Source organism: Podarcis filfolensis, assembly GCF_964270895.1.
Source record: "Podarcis filfolensis genome assembly, chromosome: 9".
Classification (NCBI taxonomy): domain Eukaryota; kingdom Metazoa; phylum Chordata; class Lepidosauria; order Squamata; family Lacertidae; genus Podarcis; species Podarcis filfolensis.
In genome coordinates, this window is record NC_139610.1 from 56,271,344 (window position 1) to 56,289,180 (window position 17,837).

General features: G+C 41.6%; 2 protein-coding genes across 3 annotated transcripts in view; one reads left to right on the plus strand and one right to left on the minus strand.

The window, feature by feature from the left end:
- Nucleotides 1-2,198, plus strand: part of MANBA (mannosidase beta) — a 68,247-nt gene extending 66,049 nt beyond the window's left edge. For both annotated transcript variants that reach the window (XM_083571154.1, XM_083571153.1), the window contains exon 17: nt 260-2,198. In XM_083571154.1, coding sequence (XP_083427280.1) covers nt 260-484 — 225 coding nt within the window. In that variant the 3' untranslated portion in view covers nt 485-2,198. The remainder of the gene's footprint in view (nt 1-259) is intronic.
- The window catches only part of NFKB1 (nuclear factor kappa B subunit 1), a 68,655-nt gene continuing 52,959 nt past the window's right edge, over nt 2,142-17,837 (minus strand). Inside the window, exons 16-24 of the mRNA XM_083571126.1 lie at nt 15,350-15,464; nt 14,207-14,408; nt 11,905-12,074; nt 10,579-10,681; nt 8,535-8,659; nt 7,897-7,963; nt 5,914-6,086; nt 4,644-4,824; nt 2,142-2,838 (exon numbers count right to left, since the gene is read on the minus strand). Of these exons, the coding sequence (XP_083427252.1) occupies nt 2,660-2,838; nt 4,644-4,824; nt 5,914-6,086; nt 7,897-7,963; nt 8,535-8,659; nt 10,579-10,681; nt 11,905-12,074; nt 14,207-14,408; nt 15,350-15,464 (1,315 nt within the window). The 3' untranslated portion in view covers nt 2,142-2,659. The remainder of the gene's footprint in view (nt 2,839-4,643; nt 4,825-5,913; nt 6,087-7,896; nt 7,964-8,534; nt 8,660-10,578; nt 10,682-11,904; nt 12,075-14,206; nt 14,409-15,349; nt 15,465-17,837) is intronic.

The following is a 17,837-nucleotide window of genomic DNA, read 5'->3' on the forward strand; positions in this document are numbered from 1 at the left end:
CTGACCATTGTTCATACCGGCTGGGACTGATGGGAGTTGTACATTTGCAGTTACGCTAGCGATCCTTGCCGTAGTATTAAACTGGTATAAAAATAATGTTTATAAATCAGGTTTCAGGCGGCTCCATATGCCATTATTTCCTTTTCTGCAGACAAGCTTGTTGTGAGGAGGAATAAATTATTAAAGCACATTGTTTATAATAGGGAATTTCTACTAGGCAAACTGCACAGATAATAATCCTTTGCCCCCTCCCCTTCAGGCTTCTGTTTCCCAAGAAGGAGATCAGTTTCAGATTATCCTGGAAGCCACAGCCATCGCTCCTTTTGTTTGGTTGGATGCTGGAAACATCCCAGGAAGATTCAGTGACAATGGTTTCCTTCTCACTGAGAAACGGAGAGTCATACTGTTCTACCCTTGGGAAACCACTAGCGCCAAAGAGCTGGAGAAGTCGCTCAGCTTAACATCATTGACAGACATTTCCTGAGGAAAGGCCTGAAGGAGGGAGAGGAAGCTGAATGGAAACGGGAATGAAATGCCGCAGCAAGAGAGGCACAAAGTAGGACCATTAAACATCATTCTTGTGCCAGCATCTTCCACACTTGGGACCCTTTTGCTCATCGGACTGGAGCCCAGAGCAAATCAGCACAGCTACAGAACAAGGTGACCACGTATGCTAAGAGAGCTTAATGAAAACAGTGAAATGAAGTGCATAGAATGATGCTTTAGTGCCCTCATTTACTTTCCTCTGTATTCTGGCGTCAGGGCTTTTTATTGATGGAAGGATGTGCTGCTCCAGTATTAGACTAAGGAGCCATACTGATGCACGTCTCAGATTATAGGGAAGATGGGTGGTAGTGGAAGTCTTAGTTATTGGGGCTAGTCAACGTGGGACTTCCCTAAGGGTCTCACCTCCCAGATAGTTAGAACAGTGCCCCCAAGGCATGCTTAAAGTTGCAAGGTGGAGAGGCTGCACACAGATCTCACTTATAGGTGCTAGGTGCAAAAGTCCAGGAACCACTTGCAAAGTAGGCCTGATATGTGTGCTGCTAAAGATGGCAGGAAAAAAGATAATAGGAGTGGCTGCAGGCATAAACAAGAGTATTTTTTCCTTTACCACTGCATATTCTCAGTCAGCAGCTACTCATTGGAAGGAGCTCTTTATAATCACTGGCTGCTATTGTTTTGGTTGGCTTGAACTGTGGCACTTCTCAGCTAAGGATTCCTTCTTTCACTGGTCCACACTGTGTTCAGAGGGCTGGTGGTTGTTTTTGCTGCAACAGAGTGACAGCTAAGTATTGTGACATCTGTGGCTGTGAAGGGTGGTCATTTTTATACATTTAAGCTCTGAATCTTGTCACAGGCTGTACCAATGCCAATCAACTTTTACAGTCGTACCTTGGTTGACGAACGGAATCCGTTCCAGAAGTCCGTCTGACATTTGAAAACCAAGGTGCAGCTTCCGATTGGCTGCAGGAGCTTCCTACACTCAATGTGTCGGATGTTCAGGTTCCAAAGAACGTTCGCAAACCAGAACACTCACTTCTGGGTTTGCAGTGTTCGGGAGCCAAAACGTTTGAGTTGCAAGGCGTCCATCAACTAAGGTACGACTGTACATCCCCCTTCAAACCCACATAATGGTTGACTGAGGATCACACTCTATTCTTTTAAAGTGGGTGCTAGTCCATGAATGCTTATGTCATAATGTCAATGTTAAAGTTGCCACAAGGACCTGTTGATCTTGGTTCACCTGTCTTTCCAGCACCCTTGCCTGTTTACTTAAGTGTCCAGCTCACAGCTATCTGACACACAAGTGGAAAAAGGTGTGAATAGTTTCTTCCTATAGTTCAGGAGAGTTTGGGGGGGGGGGTTCTATGGACACATACAGTGGCCTTCTGTGTTCTCACCTTCTTTACCTCTTAAGGAGTTTAGGAGGTAAGCCGCCCTTGAGAGAAGCTACTGAAAATTTTTAGCAGGACCTTAGGCCTTACTCAGGTGACCTCATAATGGAAAAATGCCTCACCCTATTGATTCACCTTCTGATTTAAGTTATGAGTGCTTTGTCATCAAGCTAATGGGAGCAGTTTGCCTCCAGGACCTTAGCTGCTTTCCATATGTGCTTCAGCACTAAAATACAGAAAATGTGAATTTTGTCTTTTATTATAAAAGTAAAATAAAAAAAACCAAGCATTTAAAAAGCACATTATTTTTTCTTGAGTAATTTCATCTAAACAAGAATATTTACAGCAGAAAGCTGGTAAAACAGGATGGGGAAAACAGTCTGAAGCTTGGATGATTTTTATAGACACCAGATGAAAATTTAAATATACTTACTGAAATATACATTATATTCTTTTGACTTAAGTATCTATCCTGATCACTGCTTACGACCCTGTTCCACGCTCCACAGCCAATGTCTCTCTTGTAACTTTTACCATACATCATGTTGGTAGTCCATTTCTTCTATAGGTGAAGATCTTAGGAAGAAAGAAGGCCACTCCATCTTCATGCTGCTGCTCCTGAGCTTCCCACTTTACCGGGACCTGATTCCTGTTTCTTGAACAGTCGATGTACATTTTAAAGAGCTTTTTCTTCCAGTGCACCTTGAATTGTTAGCAACTTCCTCCCTCTGCAGGAAACTTTACCAAACCATTCCACACCTCTAAGTGGCTTCAATTTTGCCTTGTGGCAAGTTGTCCTGGCCGTAGCCTGTGGTTAGTTTCTTAAGTGTTACTGGTGACTTGCTGGTGAAAGACTCCGAATATGTGAAGCTGAGTTTGCGGAGGGAAATCTCTACACCGCTGTCACAAATACTTTCAGCATCCTGGAATTTGAGATCACCTGGCAGAGGGGAAAAGGAACATGTTGCATAATTCATAGGGTTTTAAGAAAATGCTAATACAATGCAATATATGCAGTTCAGCGAAGGCCTCTTTGCTCCCCAGACAATGGTGAAAATAAAACAAAAATTACTAGCAGCTGCAGAAGGAGTCCAGGGCAGGAGCTTTATGAATCTGAGTGTTTCCAGGCAACATGTTTTGCACACTCAATGTCTCTGTTTGAATCCTTGGCACTTCCAATTAAAAGAGCTTTGTTGGCAAAGCTAGGAAGGATTTCTGCCTAAGAACATGGCTAATCCAGAAAATGCTAGGATAGATGGCCAAGCGGTATTATATGATAAGGCAGCTTCACATGTCCTGAAGCCTTGGCTTGTCCTTTTGCTAAGCCCTTGTGCTAAGCTTGTTTTTCCTACCATGTTACTAAATGCCAAGGCTGCACCAGCTGCAAGAACATTGGGAAGGTGACCTGTGTTTTCTAAGGTTCCAGCACTATTTTAAAAAATCATCTTGGAATTATTGAGATCTGGCAAAGAAGCCGTCACCTAGATAAGTATGGGTTCAGATTTACTGAACTGCTCCCTTAAGAATCGTAACTATTGATTGCTCTGTTGCTTCCCTTAAATGCACTACTGCCAGGCCAAACAATTAAAAAAAAACCAATGAATGTATTTCCAGATAATGAGAGAACAGTGAAATCCTCAGCAAGTTGGTTCAGAAGCAAGTTGATTTCAATAGGACTTTCTTGCTAGTAATTGTGTTAAGGATTGCATTTCAAATGCATGTTTGTTTTTTACTCTTTTCTTAGTAAAGTAGTGGGGTGTTTTAAGCAAAGCTATTATTTTACTGTTACATCTTTTCCTCCCTGTTGCTCAGAGCATCATACATGGTTGTAATGACTGTCCTATCAAGGCACTAACCAAGGTATGGGGAGCTTTTGACCCTTCAGATGTTGCCAAATGACAACTCCCATCAGCCAAGGATGGTGGGAGCTATATAGTTCAGCAAAACCTGGAGTGTGAAAGGTTCCCCACATCATCACTAACCCAATAAACCTGCTTAACTTCAACAAGGTGTGCCCTCAGTCTTAATTCATGGCACTTCCCTTCCAAAACCTTTAAATGCGGAGGACTGAAATAAAGATAGATCAATCCCTTCCTCATCCATGTCAGTTCTGCATGTTTTCATTCCTAACTCTCTTCTATATCCCATTAATATTTAAATACACAGGTTATTACAAAATATCTATTCAAATATGTATTTGATCTCCATGTATACAATTCAAAATGTGTTTTATTCCAAACCAACAGTTTTTAAAACACATTTTGGTAGGTTTCTTTAAATTTTGCAGTACAGTTGTGGGCTCAGACTAGTGTGAAACATAAAGGGATAAATATATGTTCTGATCAACAACGTTAGTCTGGAAGTGTGCATCAAGTAAGTTTGCACAGAAATTTATGGAAATTTGTCAAGGATACCTAGTCTGAATACTCTTTGAGACGCATCAACTCAGGAGCTGACTAGTTCTGCAGTTGAATGGATATGTGTGTCTTGCCCTTTTCTCCAGGAACTTCACAGCAGTGTTTTAGGCTAAGAAAAACCTACAAGGGTTAGGGAATTCCTAACCTCACCCAGTGGGCTCTGCAGCTGCGAAAGGATTTGAATCTAGGTTTGTCACATGCAAATCAAATAATCTAGACACCTCATTGTTCTGTCCTTATTACCATCTCTGCCACGGGGGTGGGGTGGGGTGCAGCTGCAAAATGTTTGTTTTATTGCAGGAGCATTGATTGGCATAGAGCAGTTTACCTGGTTGTGCTATCATGGGAGGGGAAGGCGATTCGCATAATGGCGGTCTTGCATCCTTTGCCTGCTCTTTGCTGGACTGGCTCGATGAGATGGATAATGAGTTCTGAATTATTTCTGCAGCCTCTGTACAATCCATTTCTATCAAGGCATCAACCAGCTCCCTTACGGTGCCACCAGAAACCTGCATAGATATTAAAATAAAGGTAAACAAACCGAGGCAGGCTTTCCACCCAATTAAAAGAGGATCATTAGCTTTCTATGCAAGTGCAGATCTACAAAAAACTTAGCAGCAGGTAACCTGACAGTTGGCTTTGGTTTTCCTTCAAAGAACAGAAATATCAACACTTATTGACTGAAGGTGAGTATATTATTATTGTTATTATTAGGCAGGTGGTAATAATAAGGTCCTGGGGTAGGTTACAACAATGTAAAAAGATATTAAAATCAGTTAAAATAATTCACCATCAAAAGAATAGGTGGGTCCTAAAATAGATATATTTCAGGTGTCAAAGTCAAGGTGCACCATTAGCATGTGACAAAACTACAATGATGGTGCCAGTAACATTCCACAGCCTAGCTTTAGGGGCTGCCACCCCGCAGCTCCTGAGGGTGCTGGAACTAACAAGGGGCCTTTCTCTGCCAGTCTGACCCAAGGGAGCCTGTAGTAAACTCTTTAACGTGAACCACTTCAATTGGGCCCAGAAACAAACATGAGATATCCCTAGAATTCTTATAAACATGCAGCCACGTAGCAGAATAAAATATGTAATAGTTGGAGAGCATTGTTTAATTTACAAATGAAAGACCTATATGATTGCGTCTTGCCATGTGCATGGCACGACTACACAAACTTTTTCTGCGATTAACACTGAGAGAATCTCTCACCTTATAGTGAGTTTCTAAATAATGCAGCAGCCTAAAAAGGGTCATACATGCTCCTGCAAAGGGGTATTCTTAACATCATATGGTTGGAAATGATCAACAGGGCCTAAAGGTCCCAAATTCCCCAGTCCAAGCCCAATATGCACACCAATAAATGCACAGAACTTGTGCATTTGCAGGCCTAATTTGCCATGTGCAAATGATAGGCTGTCTCCTGTTCTATAATCAATAGAAACATCACCATAGGCACAGGAACCCTCAGGGTCGTTGTGACAAGGAATTATTGAGGGATCTTACTAGGTAGGTGCTTATAGACATTAAAGACAGGATGCAAGGCAAGGCTAAATGGGCCATTGGGCTGGCCCATTAGGCCCATTATTCAAGTTACCTCATAATTATCAAGCAGGGTTTTTGATGGAGAGGGGCTCAACCGGAAGGCATTGTTAAGTATCCCTAGGCCAAGCTTCTGCGCCAGCATGGACCAGTTTTTGTTCAGATCAGGCACTTCAAGTAACTTGTAAAGCTGTAACTTGACATCCTCCTTCAGCTCTTTCATGTTTCCTGGAAGAAGGTGAAAAACAAAACCAAATGTGTATTTACTCTCCACTAGCTATACTTCAAACCTTGCTTCTCAAGCGGAAGCAAATGCTCGTTTTAAATACACAAGCATGTAAAAACCCACTGTTGACCACAGCCAGAACTGAGCATGAACTTGGCCATCCCAAAGTCTCCAGTGCAAATTTGAAAGCTGGATGTGAGCCTCCTTTTTCCTTCTAGGCATGCTACTCTGTTTCAACTAAACCATGGGTCAGCAAACCTTTTCAGCAGGGGGCTGCTACACTGTCTCTCAGACCATGTGGGGGGCTAGACTATATTTTGAAGGAAAAAAATGAATTCTTATGCCCCACAAATAACCCAGAGATGCATTTTAAACAAAAGGACACATTCTACTCATGTAAAAACACGCCGATTCCCAGACTGTCCGTGGGCCGGATTTAGAAGGTGATTGGGCCAGATTTGGCCCCTGGGCCTTAGTTTGCCTACCCATGAACTAAACACAGCAATAATATCCCACTGTGGGTAGAGTGAGACCATATGCTGATCATAACCTGTCTTTTTTTAAGAGACAGCACAAGTATAACACTTCGATAGGACAATGCTTTTTTAAAGTTTCAAGGTGCGTTAAAATTCATCATCTGTTCACAGTGATCTAGTGCCCTTTGCCCACTACCTGGCCTAGATATGGGGAGTAAATTAATTTGCCCGGAATGCTGCCAAGGAGCTCTTTCTCTTGCCAGGGACTGGATGGGACGAAAGCTAAGGAGCTGAGTTTGGATGTGCAAAATCTCTTAGCTCCTGAAATGAAACCATTTTTTTACTGGGAAAGGCGCTATAAAAAGATGCTTTCATCAATATAACTAGGACTGTCGCACGACAAAAGAAATGTTAGGTTGTAATCCTAAACCCAATTGACACGAGTTACTTCTAAAGTAAACATGCATAGAATTGCAATGAGTTGAGCAAGTGTAGATTATAAAAGTTTTCAAGTGGGTAAAAATTAGTCCTGAAACAGAAACAATGCTTTGTTTTTAGATGACATGCACTTCTTAAATATGTATTTGTAGTATTAATAAATGTCGTTGAAAACACTGCTGCCTAATTAATTGAATCACCTTTTTTAGTCTATTAAAATGGATTACTCTGATTATCAGTTAAGCATTGGACATCCACTATCAAATATGGAACTTTACAAAGTGACAGCAAAAGAGAAACATCTCTGACCTGAAGAGCTTACTGACTAAAATTATGACAAGGAGTTGGGGGAGGGGAAACCAAGCTTCTTGGGTAATGGAGTGTGTGTATATGTATCAGGCTCCCTCCAAAACAGAGTATGAATTAGGGGTAATTTAAGTCAGTGTAGGTTACATTGGCTTCCATAGTTAGGATGCTCTGGTAGTCTTTGTTTCAGCTGAGAAATAAAATGTAGGTGGTGAAGAGTGAAATACTGTACACTTACTCCCAGGTAAGTGCGTTTAGAATTGCAGCCTAAGACAAAGGCTGCACAGGAAAGGATTTTTATAAGGATTTGATGGATGAGAGAGAGGAGGCATCACATGGCTGTTCTGAGAGAGGTTTCCAGGGAGAATAGACAGTGTTGTTTAAGAAACCTTGAGATGGCTGAAGGCAAAAAGTGCTGCTTCCTAGGTCAGACTGTACAATTCAGATCTCAAGTGTGCTTTTAGCAAAGAACAATAAGTGCCCTACAGCAAACCTGCTGCAAAATAATACTGAGCAATCAAGCTAAGCTGGAGAAGAAAGAAATATCAGCCAGTCCCGTCTCCCCCCCCCCACTGCTTATACACACCCTTACCTTGTGTCAATAGATCTTCGGAAGCTATCTTTGATTTGGAGGGTTTACCATTCAAGATATCGTACACCTGTTAGGAAGAACAGTTAGCTAATTAGTGCAAACGCAAAGCGAAAGCATCCAGCTGCATCCTGTACATTTAAGTTTCAAGTCTGGCATTTATAGTCTTCAAGTGGTCAGCTGGCAGCATAATGCATATCTGTATTTTAGTGCTGGAGGAAGCTGAGCCTTGGGCCCCCACACTTTCCCCACCTCCTCCAGCATAACTGCAAAGAAAAAATTGGAAGTGACTGCTTCCATTTTTAAAGGAAAGAGGTGCCAGTACTCTGTACAGGTGAGTACTGTCACAAAAAAGCCCTTCTGCTTCTGCTCAGCCATACTTTAAAGAAAAGAGAATTATTTTTTAAATGCAAATCAAATTGCAGCTGCAACCAAGTCAACTGCTGCATCTTTGATTGTCACCCCAAACTGCAATATATATATATATGGGCATTCTTGTAGTTTTTAATACTAAAGACTAGTTCTTCCCACTCCCCACATTCCCGTACAAGGTTGGAAAAAAGGGCCTGGTCCATATTTTCAAACAGGCCTTAAATGAAAGATGTACTGGCTGTTGAGATGCCTTCATCCTAACCACTTGCCTCCCAGCTAGTTGCCATGTCCAAAGGTGTTGTTCCAGGTATGACCCCTTCATCTTCACCATCTTTGTCTTTCACATCATCTTGTTCAAACAATGGTTCAAAGTTCTCAATGTGGGGATCTGCGCCTGTGAGGTGAAGCAAAGCACCATGGTGAAAGAGCGTAACACCTTCGCATCAGTAGACCCTTCTACTCTAATATTCAGTCACGTAAATATGCAAAAGGAATTCCTAACATTATGAGGCGACCGCCTTGGGCGGCTTGATGTGGTGTTGCGGGCAGCAGTAGCAGCCTCTGGTTGTTCTTCCTGATCCCCTCTGCCATTTCTCTCTGCCCCCACACTGCCTGCCCTAGCCCCCCTAATCTGACCTGCCTAAGCATCACCAATGTTGAAGTAAGACTCTACTGCTAGTCTGCTTGGCTTCTATATGCAGAATGGGAAAGATCTGTCGCTCACCAAAGGTTGCCATATATAAAGCCTACTTTACTTTTATCCAAGAATGATAGATTTAAAATGCTAGACTGGGTAAAAAATGAATCTTTTTGTTCGTTTTGCATGGTTCACGCCTATCAAAAAGATGCATGCTTTTGGACAGAAGTCTTTGTTTTGTTTAGGATTCTCATTTTTCTTCTTCACCATTTCCCTCTCTTATTTAAAAACTTCTCATTCTTTAAGAATTTAGTGTTACATGATTAGAACAATGTCTTAGGGCCTTTTCCTGCAACTTATTCAATGCTGCTACAAATGTTTTTCCAGAAGGGGGAGCTCAAGTGCTTTATGACAGTTTCTAAATCCATTCAAATGCACCAATTATTAATATTGTATTATGCTTGTGGTGATGAGATGCCTCTTTGCTACAGTGCAATGGCCTGGAGTTGCTCAGAGAACAAAACGGTTTGCAGTCCAACTTTTGGGAGGGAAGGGAAAATTACTGATTTGGCTGGGGTCATTTTGCTACCTGAGGCAACTCCCACCACATTCCACACACAAAAGCTAGTCATTAAATCTTACTTTCAACACTGGTGATGGAAAAGCAGCATAGGGGACAGAAGTCTTACTCACACATTATACGAGAAGTCCAGAGGGTGGCAACACGAGAATGGGCTTTTTCTGTGGTGGCTCCCCACCTGTGGAAAGCTCTCCCCAGTGACACTCACCTGGCACCTTTGTTACATATATTTAGGCATCGGGCAAAAACATTCCTCTTCTCCCAGGCCTTTGGCTAATTAAACAATCTAGGGTCTTATAAATTGTGTTGGGGGGAGTATTGCTTTTGTTTGTTGTTATTGTATGGATTCTGCACACAGTATTGTAAACTGCCCTGTAATCTTTGGATGAAGGCAGTATAGAAGTTTTAATAATAAGAATAAGAATAAGAATAAGAATAAAAGCTAAGGTAAAGGTAAGGTAAGGTAAAGGTAAAGGACCTCTGGATGGTTAAGTCCAGTCAAAGGCAACTGGGGTTGCAGCACCCATCTTGATTTCAGGCTGAGGGAGCCGGCGTTTGTCCACAGACAGCTTTCCAGGTCATGTGGCCAGCATGACTAAACTGCTTCTGGTGCAACAGGACACCATGATGAGTGCCAGAGTACACGGAAATTCCGTTTACCTTCCCTATTTATCTACTTGCACTTGGCGTGCTTTCGAACTGCTAGGTTGGCAGGAGCTGGGACAGAGCAATGGGAGCTCACCCCATCGTGGGGAATCGAACCGCCGACCTTCTGATCGGCAAGCCCAAGAGGCTCGGTGGTTTAGACCACAGTGCCTAACAGTACACTGAACACAAGAGCATGTTGTCTACGCAAGTTTGTGTGAAACAGTGTGACTTGGTCATTTGTATAGTGCACACAGGCACACAAACTCTACACTGCATGTCAGCAACTGCATAGCTTTACTATTTGTTTACAAAGACAGTACACTCACTGAATGTAACTTGCGAATACCGCTGGGAAATTAAGAGAAAAAGGTGATAATCAAGGAGAGTCTGGGGAAAAATTATTTCACAGCACTAAAGCATCTGGAAGAGTTTAATGTTATTTTCTTACCTGCTGCTTTGAGAAGAGCTGTCATTTTTGTAGACCCCCTTCCAGCTGCTATGTGAAGTGGAGTCGTTCCATCATATGTAGTGCTGTCAACAAATGCATCACCCTTTAAAAAAAAGAGAAATAAATAAATGCTGGTTTAGATACTTACATGCACACTGGGACCATACTTTGATGCCTCTACACAATTTTGGGTCAGCTTGAAAGAGCGAGCCTCCAAGGCCTCATGACCTGGGATGAACATTTACTTTTGTATATGGACTTGTGTGAGAATGATACGTAAGAGTGCTGAATTCAGAGCCGAAATGAAGCCATTTGTAAACGAATAAGCGAACAAAAAGAGGATCGGATGAACTCTGATAATTAAATATTTAGTTAAGTGTTTACTCACATTTATTTTAAAAAAATGTACATTAAGCAGGAAAGATAAATAATGTGGAAAAAAATATTTAACAGAATGGCCCCAAAAAATACCTTGGATGGTGAGCTGTAAAAATGAATGTTTTGCAAAAATAAAAATAAAATACATACATACATGCACACACCCATTCCAGATCTAATACAACACTAAATTATTGGTGAAATATGATCACACATTTATGCAGGTTTTACTGTTTTTGACTGGTGAAAGGCCAGTATAAATATAAATTGATATCAAATTGCAAAATACCCAGGGCCCATCAGAATATACATTGCTCTCCATGTGTTACTAGATGAAAGTGAAAGTCAGTAACTGCTAACAAAATAAGTAAACAAATGAAAGGTCACCACAGAATCTAAAACTCAATTTTTAGATTGTAAAACTTTATTGTATTCTAAAGGTTCGGCTTCTTAGCCCCGCCACAGGCTCTTAATAATAGCTTTAGAGTGCATCAGTCAAATCCATTTAAAGCTGCAATCCTATTCCCAGTTACCAGGGAGTAAGTACCGATGAACTCAATGGGACTTTTCTGAGTAGCTATATGTACCGCAAGATATATGTTCACTGCAAGTATCCAAGATCAGAGGAAGGAAAACTTTCAGTGGGTCGTGTCTACACACCTTGAACTTAAAGACAAGTCAGAGAGACTTTTTGTTTAATTAAAAATAATTATGCATTTATACTACATTCATCTCATTCGAAAAAGCAGAGTTACCTCGTTGGTTTTTTTAAAATTGCTCAATGTGCAGGGGTGGGAGAGCAGTCATCAGTGAACATTTGGGATGACAGAAAATGCTTCTGTGACACTCCCATGCATGACCTGTGGGCTGCACATTGCCAATGTTGACCTAGGAAGCAAGGAAAATTGGCCAGGAAAACAAAGTGGTTCTGGCCCCCATGAAGCTCACCTCAAGCAGAAGGCAACCTGCCAAGGATATATTTCCTTGTTCGACAGCCAGGTGCAAGGCAGTTCTGCCAGATTTCTGTTCTTGGGCGTTGACATCAGCACCAGCAGCAATGAGCAGCCGGAGACAAGACACGCTATTTGCCATCACGGCTAGGTGAATAACAGCCAGCCCTGCAATAAAGAAGCACAGTACAGCAACTGAATAGTGCGACGAGATCTCAAGCTCCGGAAAGTACCTGCAGAAAAGCTAAATGTGGGCAATAAAGGGAGGCTGCGTTTGGGCTTCTCATGATTTGGGAGCGGTAATTCATGAAAGGAGAAGGCCTACAGTTTTGGGATGCATGTCAGAAAAGTAGGGGGGGAAGAGAGATTACCATAGCAGCTGGTTTCATTTCCTTTTAAAACTTGTTTTGTACAGTGACAGCAAAAATAAGTAAATATTAGGAACCTAAGAAGAGCCTACTGGATCAGGTCAATGGCCCATCTAGTCCAGCATCCTATTCTCACAGTGGCTAGACAGATGCCTGTAAGAAACCCAAGAGCAGGATTTGAACTCTTGCATTCTCCCCTCCTGTGATTTCCAGCAACTGGTGTTCAGCAGCATTGCTGCCTCCAGCTGAGACAGCTGAGCATAGTCATCATGGCTAGTAGCTCCTCGATAGCCCCCTCCTCCTCCATGTTTAAGTTTATTAACATGTAGGTAGGTATTAAGTTTTAAAAACTACATGTGTCATTGGGGGAAGTGGCTGGAGCTAAGCTCCATTTGCAAGTGCTTCCATGTCCCCAAACACCCATAAAAAGAACATTCCTAGTGAGAAACTGGAAAACACTGAAGTTTCAGCTGAAACGCCATGACACCTGTAAATGGGAATGGTGGATAACAGTGACACAAACAGCACCCTCCCAATATCAGGCAGAATGGTACTTGGCGGGGAGAGGCAAACCTTTTTGAACCATATTTCTCTGGTGCTCTGTGTTGCAACCTGCACATTTAATTTAAATTATGTTTTCAAACTGCCTTGTATTTTTACTTTTTATGGATCTTAGTTAATTTTTATATGGTTCTGTTGCTTATTTTGTGCTTTCTATTGCAGATTTAACTGCTTTGGGCATGTTTTATGGGGGAGCGGAGGTTTTGTTTATTTGCTAAATTAGTGGGTCAGAGTATTGCTTTGTTTATCCTTTGAGTATTGTTAATGCTGTTCGCTATTATTTATACAGCTTGGTTTTCCCCCCATGGATGTTATATGAAACATTAACATATTATAGAATTCCACCCCCTCCGCTTTCCCCCTACGGTATTAAGTATTGCATATTTTTCTCCCAGTCACTTGGAGACCTTTGAGTGACAAGCGACTAGGGCAACCAATGATCAAGGGTCTGGAAACCAAGCCTTATGAGGAATGGTTGAGGGAGTTGGGTATGTTCAGCCTGGAAAAGAGGAGACTGAGAGGAGATATGATAGCCATCTTCAAATATCTCAAGAGTTGTCACATGGAAGAAAGAACAAGCTTGTTCTCTCCTGCTCTGGTGGGTAGGACTCGAATCAATGGCTTCAAGTTACATGAAAGGAGATTCCGTCTAAACATCAGGAAAAACTTTCTGACAGCTGTTCGACAGTGAAACAGACTCCCGCGGGATGTTGTGGTCTCTCCTTCCTTGGAGGTTTTAAAGCACAGGTTGGATGGCCATCTGTCATTGATGCTTTAGCTGAGATTCCTGCATTGCTGGGGGCTGGACTAGTCTCTTGGGGTCCCTTCCAACTATACAATTCTAAGTTTAATAAATAAACATTTTTTTTGGAAACAAGGACTATGAATGCAACATTTTTAAAATGAAAAAACCCTTATGCTTTCTCTTTCAAAAAGTAATAGGGGCAGGGGAGATAAGTTGAGAGGCAGTGTTACGTGGCTTTCTGCAGCTTCTGCCTGGTTATTTGTGTGGGAGATTGACACAAAGATTCTGCCACTCCCTTCCTGCAGTTACTCTTCTCCACTGTTGACTTTAGGTTGCAAGCTGCTTTAGGGCAGAAGCCTGACTTCCTGTTATAGTTTTGGTTTGCTGCTGCTGTTTATGTACAAAACTCGGAAAATCACCATGTACGCTGATGACACAGTATATAAAACATGCATCTGGAAGAAATCTGCATGTGTTTTGATGCAACAGCCCATCTGTCGATTGACAACACTGGGATTGAATCAGACATCTGTCCTGAAGAAGTGACTGATAAAATGCTATGTTCTGCATGATCCTACAGAGTTTGAGAGATGTATAGCCAAAATTGCTCTGTGTCATTTGCCTACCTTCCCCGTTAGGAAGGTCTCTCATCAGAGAGGTCTCTTTGTGGCTAAGCAGCATACTCAACACCTTCTCGTCTCCTTGCTTCGCTGCTAGGTGCAAGACCGAATTGCCATAGCGGTCCAAGAGGCTCACATCTGCCCCAGCTCTAAGCAAGTCCTTCACCACTCCTGCCTGCTTTGTGATAACAGCCAAGTGCAAGGGAGTCTGCAAAAAGAAAAGAAAATAGGAATCACCCAAAGGCAGTGATAATCATAAACACCATTCATGCAACTGAATCTGTTACAAAAAGAAAAATCCCAGTACCAAGCAAAACATCCACAAAACAATATGCTCTGCATTTTAATCTGCATTTCTTACTTTCATTGGCTGGTATTCAAGTAAGTTTTACTCAGCAGATCTATTGCAATTAATGAACCTAACGTACTCATGAACATTAATTTCAGTGGGTATACTCTGAGTAGAACTTAGTTGAGTGCCACCCAAATAGTTGATAATTTTAATTAATTTTTTTTTGCCCTAACCCAATTCTTACACACTTTCCTTTTGATATTTATTGTAGTGTTACTTATTTATTGGACCTTGTAAGCCACCCAGGGCATCTTTTTATAGAAAGGCTGACTTAAATGTAACAAACAAATGCAATACAAATAGGGGAAAAAAGGATTTCCCCAGATTAACCTGATCAATGTTCAATACGCCCTTGTCTTACTTAAAACAAGGATAATCCCCGATCATCACCCACGTTGGGTGGGGCAAAAATACATATTTTCCTCATCCCTGTCTTACAATACAAAAGGTAACTTGGATTGGTTCATATGAGTTGAGCAGCCAGAGATATTAGATAGCGAGGCATCTTTCGTTAGACTCTTTGGCACCCATATCATTTGACATGGCATTGCCTCCCTGCAGTGTCTGTCAAAGCATTCCACAGGTAGGGATGGAGGAGAAACTGAATTCAGCATGTGTTTAAAGGTGAATCGACCCAATTCGCTCTTTCCAAAACAAGGTGCAGGCAGATATTCATGTGCATCCATTGAAATTTGCCATTCTCCGAATTTTGCAATACATTGCATGGTTCTTGAAGAGTCATCAGTGAGAGCAAAAGATGCTAAAGCAGAGGATCGTCCTCCCCATGGTCTCCATACCTGATAAAGGTCGTTTCTCACATTGAGGACATCATCAGCATTCAAATCTGCTACCACTTCTAAGAGGTTCCTCACCAGCTCCTTATGAAGATGAATAATTGCTAAGTGAAGTACGCTGATGTTGAACAAAGGGGGATGGGGAAAGAAATATAAATATTAAGCTACACAATGTAAAACAGATAGGGAAAGAAGTATTTATGGCATGCATGGGGAACGGTATTGGTGCTGCTGCACTCCGTTTTCCATCAGCCTCAGCCAGCAAGGCCAATGGATCAGGGATGATGGGAATTGGAGTCCGCTAACAAACTGGAGGGCTATATGCTCTCACCAATTCTGTTTCAAATCTATTTCATTACTGGACATGTGGCTAACATTTGTGAATGTTATCGAAACTCTGTGAAATGAATGTGTATGTGTGTACAGTTGTACCTTCGGTTAAGAACTTAATTCGTTCTGGAAGTCCGTACTTAACCTTTAACTGTTCTTAATCTGAAGCACCACTTTAGCTAATGGGGTCTCCCGCTGCTGCAGTGGCGCCACTGCGCGATTTCTGTTCTCATCCTGAAGCAAAGTACTTAACCTGAGCTACTATTTCTGGGTTAGCGGAGTCTATAACCTGAAGCGTCTGTAACCTGAAGTGTCTGTAACCCGAGGTACCACTGTATATCAAAAACCACTGTAAGCCTTGTAAACTGAGAGTTTTAATAATAATAAAACAGAGTTTTAATAATAAACAATTTTGGTTTGCAAAGTGTTCAATGCATCATGGTTTTAGAGTGAAACATGTTTAATAAGTCTCATGACTGTTCCTAAACAGTACCAGAGGAATTGTTTTTTCCCCAAGGAATTCACTAATTTTGGGCTCAACATGAAGCTTTCTCCATTTTTATACCGAATGTGATTCAAAACCACAAGATTCAGTGGGAAAATGTGATATGTAAAAGGGGACACCCCCCACTCTGTGCACACTTGGTATGTAAATTGAATCATTACAAAATCCAGCTTCTCTGGTTTTCAGTATTGTGACCACAATCTGACTGCACAATATATCCATTATTTCAGGATGCAAAAAAGGTGGTTAAAAAAACTATGGAAACACCCAACAATTTGACCCCTTGATGTTTCTGATTTGAAGATTTAGTTTGAAGCTGACCACCTCCTTTGTGAAACCTATCGCAGACCACCCTTGATGCTAAATACTTTTAAAACTTCTTTTTCTTTAGGCAGTCAGCATCAAGAGGTAAAATCCGTCCCCATGAAGCAGGAATCAAATCAAAACCATGAGTTTTCAAGAGGAAACAACTGTAAATGGTTTGTTTCCCTTTCCCATATTTATGGAGGGCAGGATCGGTGCCTTTCCATTTTACAATGACTCACCTGCCAGCGAAACATGGCAGGCGGCTACAGGAGAAGCCTTTTGGTGTGATAGCATCCTAGTTGTGAGATGCCTTCCTCAGAGACACTCACCTGGCACCTCCTTTGCATTCTTATCAGTTTCGGGCAAAGTCTTTTTGACCCATTCTTTGTGGCTTTTTAGGGGCCCCATAAGGGCTTTTTAATTGGACTGTCGAGTTTTGGTTTTTTAAAAGGATTTAAACTTGTATTTTGTTTAATTTTATCACTTAATCTGTGCTGTGTGCGTGCAAGCTTCTGTGTGTGTGTATTTACACACAGAATGTTAGCAATTTGAAGCACGCCACCCAGAGAACTCGAATGCAAATGCCGCAATTAAATAAATAATTGAATTATAAAAAGCTGTCTTGTTGGATCAGAGTCAGATATGACTACACTAGCATTCTGTCCCCAATAGCAGCCGGGCAGATACCTGGCAGTTTTCAAGCAGGGGATGAAGATGGTAACAATTCCATGTTGCTTGCCGTTTGGCAATCTCATACTCAGCTAAGCTTCCTTTGAACATGAAAGTTCCATTTGTTCACAACGGGCAATAGCCATGGAGGCTGGATGGCCCAACTCACACAATCTCTTCTATTAGAAAGGTACCCAAGTAGCGCTGAAATTAGCTGAACTGTAACAGCTCAACTGGCATTTATGGATAATGTATGAATTTGGCCTGCGTGGACACAATTAATTTGGAGCTTTTGCATTTCGTTCTGCATTGCATGAGCAGAATGAACAGCAACAAGAGAAATCTACCTTGAAAGAACTTCCTATTTCATCCCCACAATGTGACTAGGACTCATGCTGCTAAAATTATTGGGGTGGGTCAGCTTATATTACAGCTGGCAGAGCTGAACCCGTCTTCTATTGGCACTGCAATTGCTCAGAAACGGCTAGAAATGATCTGGCACCTTAAAGCAATTCACTTACTTTTTTAGGTGGAAGTCATTCACCTAATATAAGTTGCATTATAAATTGCAAAACCCCTTTTCCTGTAACAGGTTATTTTACAGCCAATTGGGACACCAGTGAGTATCATAAAGACTGGCCAGCAGAATTCTGCCTTAATTTGGTCAGCAATTACGTTAGG